The sequence below is a fragment of the Marmota marmota genome, unplaced genomic scaffold, assembly GCF_001458135.2.
Source record: "Marmota marmota marmota unplaced genomic scaffold, marMar, whole genome shotgun sequence".
Classification (NCBI taxonomy): domain Eukaryota; kingdom Metazoa; phylum Chordata; class Mammalia; order Rodentia; family Sciuridae; genus Marmota; species Marmota marmota.
In genome coordinates, this window is record NW_026000108.1 from 43,488,965 (window position 1) to 43,495,612 (window position 6,648).

Here is a 6,648-nt window from a genome sequence, read left to right on the forward strand (position 1 = left end):
TTTTCAGACATGGAAAAAAATGGGAAAATTAACTTATTACATTCCAAAACAATGTTTGTCTATAAAAGTATCAATTTTAGATTTTTGCCATAGTCCCTCTAAAATGTTTGTGTTCTTCACCCTCAATTTATCATCAGTTTATTCAGGTAAAATTTTGAATTGAAATACTGAGACATATATTTTCAAGTTACATGAAAGTACCAATTGATGAAATGTGATAATTATAATGATTAATACCTGTGGGAAAAAATGGGAAACTGAAAAGTCTTAGGAAATAATCTTGGGGATATTTTGACTTGAAGGAAATGTTAAATTATAGAAAAGTGGAGTTCTTAAATCTGGAAAAGTACATAAAGTGATAGAGAACATCTTAGAAGAATGAGTCTTGGAGAAATAAAGAGCTCAGTATACTATTGATGATAGCTGAAATGTCAATAAATTTATTTAAATTCAACCTACTTGGCATTTTTACCATATTTATAATTTAATTGAAGTCAAGGAATAAAAAAATACTTATCATAGTTGTTTGACATTTACTAAGAATACATCCAAAAATTTTATTTACAATAATGATGGGTCAGTTATACAGGTAAGATAAATGCGTTGAGCCCAAAAACAATGTCCAGAAAATGGAAGAATTACAGTTAATATTTATTAATGATTGACTATTTGAAAAGATCTATTATATTTGAAATGATGGGTAGAAATGTGTGGATATACCTTTATAAGAGCTAAAAAATCCAGGTAAGAGATTATAGCAAGTAAGTGCAAAACAAAAATAAGAAAAGTCACATCAAAGAGTGTGGGAAGTTTTATATTACCTGCACTAACCCTGCCTCAAATTTTCATAGTACAGCACACAGAGATAACCCTATCTGGGGAAATGAGAATGAGTAAGAGCCCAGCTTTGCTGCAGATCATTTAACCCTGACAAATCGTATAGCTCCAGGTTCTAGGTCAGGTTTCAGGGCCTCAGGTTCCAGGCTGATCCTCTGCATCCAGACTCCATCCAGAGCCTCAGGCTCCAGGCGGAGATCCATAGACCTATCATCCAAGCTGGCACTCTGGGACTCAAGCACTAGACACATTGATGCAGATAGAGGTTCCAGGTAGACCCCAATGTTACCAGCACCTATGAACTCTGAGTAAAATAACTATAAAAAATCTTTTTTTTTTCTTTATTCAATTTTATTAAGTTTTAAAAGTATATTGGAATGAGTACATATTCATACGTCTATGAGGACAAATGTTTGATAGCCAAGTGGTAACACAAGGCCTCTTTATTAACCAATTCTATTGAATTTCTTCATTCAATTTGACTAAACTTTAAAAACATATTAGAATGAATACATTTGTATCTTTTTATCTACATATTTATAAAATTTGTATCTACACATGTAGAAAACTATGTGATGCCCAAGCAGTACCAGAAAGCATCTTTATTACTTATCTCTCAAACAATTCTATTACATTTCTTTATTCAACTATATTAAGTCTTAAAAATCTATAAGTGAATACCTTTGTATCTATGTACCTCTCTGTATATATATGTGGAAAACTATTTGGTATTCAAATGGCAACATAAAGCCTCTTTATTATTACCCTCTAATCAATACTATAGCATTTCTTTATTGAACTATATTACCTTTTCAACTGTGCCTAATGAATAAATTTTCAACTATCTATCTATGTGTATATGAGAACACTATTTGGTACCCATGTAGTACCCAAAGGCCTCTTTATTTTCTAACAATTCTCAGTGGTATCAGAAGGCCTCTTTATTATGTATTAGTGAATTATATTACATTTCTTTATATAATTTTATTAAACTTTGAAAGCATCTGAGAATAAATAAATGTGTATCACTCTATCTATATACATGTGGAAAACTATTTGGTCCCTAAGTGGCACCACTGATCTCAGCAGCTCTTACATTATGTAGCCATAGTAGCGAGAAAGCTCCATCTCTCTTTCCCTCTCAATGAAGCACTGCACTCTCCCCAAAGCAGTGTACTTGGCAGCATTCTCCCGCTCTTGTTGAGCCTTCTTCTTCATGGCTTCCCGCTCTGGCCTCTGATGTTTGGTGATGGGAGTTGATACTACTTGCCCAGGAACATTGGGTTTCCTCCATGGAATTGGTTGTAAGGCAAAGTCTTGGAGTAGATATTGGTTTTGAGACTTGAGCGGTTGTGACTGGGGCTTGGTCCCAACTTTGGGAACTGGTTGCCAATGGAGAGAAGTGCAAGATGATATTTTGTAGGGTGCAGGCCCAGAAGCAGCAGACCGAGGGACACTAGGCTGGGTAGAAGCGCTCATACCTGACTGAATGGCATGAGTCAAAACGGGCTGAGCTGGCTTGTCAGGACGCATCCAAGATGGGTTGGCAGTAGCTGGTTGGGATTGATTGACTGCCATGGGTTGAGCTGAGCTAGCGGGACCAGGCTGGGCAGGGTAAGCCCCAGTGGGTCTCCGTGAAGCCAGAGACTGTGGCCTCCTATTGATTACTGGTCGAGGTGGAGGTTTCTCCAGGGTCAGAAAAGGCAAAGGTACCAATTTAACCTTCCCAGGTGGTGGAGGCTCATAAATGGATGGAGCGGGACCTTCTCCTTTAGCGCTGATATCTGGGTTCTGGGCTTTGACTTGTGATTTCTCAGCACGCTTATCCGCCAGCCATGGTTTCATAGCTGGGCATGGACGGGGGTCTTGGGTACTGCCTGAGTTTCCCGGGGCCCGGGAGGAAGAGAGCCCAGTTTTCTTATCATTCTTCTTCCCCAGTGCATGGAAAACCTGCACTGACTCCAGCATGTGCATGCCGAGACAGCTCCGAGGCTTTTTAAAGGTCTCTTGGCAAAGCTCAGGTTGGTTCCTCTTCCTCTTCAGCTTGGGCAGAGTTGGCTTCTCTTCTGCCTTGACTTGTTGCCTGGCTTCTTCTTCTCCTCGGCTTTCCTGGAGTTGTTTTCTCTGGTCCTCTTGGTCTTTTCCTGCCCATGGCCCTTAGCCTTGCTGTTCCTGCTGGATGCAGCTTCCTGAGCTTTGCTGATAGAGTGCTTGGCTGTGTGCACAGGGGCCCTACTACTGTCTGCATCCCTGTGAGCAACTTCTCCTCCTAATGCACACTCTAGGTCCCTTAGCTGCATTTTGGCCTGAGGAGTTCCATCAGGAGACTCTGAGGCTTTATGTTTGTTCTTCCTCATTGGCTCACTAGGACCCTTTAAGGCGCTTGTGATTTCCTGACCCTGATTCACCGTGATGGCTCTGGTGTCACTGGATTTTGTTATTGTGGGACTTTCAGGTATAAAAAATCTTTAGTTTTAGAAATTTGGGTTTGTGAAATTGCTTTTTTTCCCCCTGAAACATGCATGAGTTATGTTGTCAAATTCTATTTCATTTTCTATAAATTATCACAAATTCAGAATTAAAAGGACCTTTTCTGAATTTAGTGTGCGTATCTATTTTCTCAACATCTACAGAACGTCTTACAGATTTTGATTTCAAATTTGGTCTGTATTTGTTATTTCTTTATCTATTTACACACTTATTTACTCTTTGAGAACTATTATATTCCAGCTACTAGTGCTATCACTAGTATATCTATCACATTTTAACCACAGTATAGGTATATGATACGTATATACACATATTACTTACAAGATAACTGAAAGGAATGAGTTCCATTGAATAGTGTGAAAAGATTTGGAGAATGGGGTCTATGGCACACAGGAGTGACTAAAATTTGTATTATGAGTAATTCTTGGCAATGGGAGTACTGAGAAGTAGTAGCTGTAAATATTTGATACCAGGAATTTTACCAACAATTTTTATGTTTCTGTTATCCCATTTAAATTCCACTATTATTTAGACAGCCTGTTCTTCTAGAACATTTCTGATACTATAGTATACTCATAGAAAAACATAGTAAAGTTATGCAAAATGCCATTAAACATGTATTGCAGGTAAGAGCTGTGCTTTCCTTTTCCATTTTCTTAGAGAAAATACCAGTTATTTGATGATGAATTCAGTTTGCTCGGAGTAGTCTTTTATCACAGTTTTCAAAGAGAGACTCCTTTGAAGCACATCTTTGCTGAGACATGAAAACACAAGTTGGCTAAAGCCAACAAATTTGCCACAGTGGCTTTTCCAGAACAAGAGGGAGAAACAGGAGGCTTTCTAATAGACAGCTACCAAGCCCGCCTATTCCTTTTCACTGTGGTGTGTTGCGCTTCACACATCTTTCTTCTGAGATGCTATTAACTGAGTCTTTGGCCATAAAATTGATCGTTTGCTTATTAAATTCAAAGATTATGTTCCAGCTGAATTACATTTAGACCCCAAAGTGCAAATCTGGAAGGTTAAATGTAAATCATAAAACTCTCTTCTCTCTCAGTAAAAGTATTGGCTATGTGGCAAACAGTGGCCAGCAAGAGTTGGTACGTGGTAGTCATTAACTCTGTGTAGTATTCTGAAGGTTTGTTTTTTCTTCTCGTTTTCCTTCCCCAAAGGAGTAAATAAAACAAAACAAAACAACACAGAACTAATCGAGACAGGCTTTCAGTATTTTGAATGAGTTGTGCAAGTTCTTAAGGAACAATATTTGACAGAATAATTCACACTTCATAAAATAGATCATTATTGTCCTAAAGCAGCAGAGTAATAAAAGAACTAAAAATATAGCAGTTAGCTAAGTAACTAATGACTGTTTTCCTTAGCCAAAAAAATCAAATAGATTTTTAAAGATATAAATTATAAGATTTCCTGTTATCATTCCAACATTCTGGATTTTGACATCTTTGTGTTTATTATTTTTTCACTAATTAATTCTACTTAAGTGTATTAAAGATATAACCTTGATGAAATGGCTTGCAAATATAGCAACTCTACAAGTATTTAGTGTCCTTTATAGAACATTGTACCCAGAAAACCACTACACTTAATCCATCTGTTCTCAGGGAATGTTTTTTCCCTTTTCAGAATCCTTTTGCTCTGTAATTAACAGTGCTGGTCAAAAACACATATTTTACAGCAGCATCTGGTGAAGTCTCGAATTTAAAAGAATAGATAATTTCTACTGCTACATAGGAACTTTCAATGTGCACTAGGGAGTCTAAAAAGACATTTATCACCTGTTAATTTAGTCAGTTGGGAGAGTAGAAGACAACAGAAGGAACACTCAAAAGGTTAACTTATGAGTTAAAAGAAGGAATCAATTACAGAGATAAGCAGAGTTGCAAGAAGCAAGAAGCAAGAAGCATATCTACAATGATGGAAAGTGATTGCTACTCCAGTGAATGCCTAGTAAGGGTAGAGAGTGGCAATATCAGAACCCAGTGAGAGCTGTAGATGTGAAGATATGGTCTCCAGTGATAGTCATGGGCATACAGAGAAGAACATGCATACTGCCAAAATGATGGCTGGGGAGGGTGGGAGCTGAGCTATAGCGAAAATGAGTGAATGATAACTTTGTTGTCTTAACCCTGCTCACTTGGAAGTACGTGCTAGTAAGTGGCTGGCGCCAACCAGATGCCAGAGGAAAAGGGATTCAAGGCATTACAGTTCTAGGGCACAGATAGGGCACAGACTGGATTCAGAAGGGTCAAAATACAGGATGAACAACCAGTATATTCTACTCCTTTTGTCAATTAGCACTCATTTCCCCAAAGAGGGGAAATTCAAAGTCTTGTTAACCAACACATCACCTCAGCACAGCTAGAATCCCACCAGGACCTTAATTATGATGTTATCAAACATTAGTGTATTTCATATAAAATATCAAGTATGGAGGGGAGATGGAAAAGAGAGAAATAACAATTAATATAAAATTTAACTGATCTTAGTGCCCACTTTTTTGGTTGGTTAAAGGGCTCAAGTTTCAAGGCTTGTTGAAATTATACCTTCATTCTTTATTCATCCGTTTCATATTTTCTTTATTCTCTGCCAACATTAGTTGATGATATTTTTTTCCTTATTAGGGTGATACAATTTTTCACTGCTATAGGGTCCAAGTCCCTGGAGGTCCTATATGATTATATTGCCTCAATTTCTCATTGGCAACCAATGACAGAATAGCTGGGCTAAAATGTGTCATAGTGAGCTGCCTATATTTCAAAGTTCTCTTTGCCCCCACTAGTGGAAGCAACTAAAATATTATTGGCAATCAAATTAATAATTCAAACCATTATACTGATCCCTTTCTGTGCCTAGTTCATAAAAATAAGAAGCCCAAGTTAGTTCAAGGTAAGTCATAATTTCTATTTTAATGGAATCATGGCTGCATTCACTGGTGGAAGCAGTTAGTCTTTGGGCATTCACTTTTTAAACACACTGAGGTAATTTCTGTGGTACTATTTGTACAATAGTAAAAGAGGTTATTTTCACATACCTACCTCATTTTCCACGCACACTTATTAATTCTACCTACAAAGAAGATGTCACTTTTTATAGTCTGCTAGTTTTTTTAAAGGCATATTCTGCGCTTGTAGAAAAGCATCACAGACTCAAGGGTTTCTTTGCTTCTCCAGTGATATTACTGAATGGTTTTCAGCCAGTTCACCACTTTGCCAAACACTCGCTCTTTGGGGAATAGAGAACCTCTTGAAGAAAAGCCATTGCTACATAATTTTCACTGTAAAGTGTGTCCCCATGGCATAGGTT

The 6,648-nt window shown here is 37.5% G+C and overlaps 1 protein-coding gene across 1 annotated transcript; it reads right to left on the minus strand.

Annotated features, from left to right (window-relative positions):
• Nucleotides 1-1,287: 1,287 nt before the first annotated feature.
• LOC107138967 (uncharacterized protein C2orf78-like) lies at nucleotides 1,288-6,385 on the minus strand. The gene is given in 3 exon segments (XM_015481770.2): nucleotides 1,288-2,918; nucleotides 2,921-3,303; nucleotides 6,381-6,385. Coding segments are annotated over 3 exon segments (1,377 nt in total). The 3' UTR covers nucleotides 1,288-1,929.
• Between the last annotated feature and the right edge of the window lie 263 nt (nucleotides 6,386-6,648).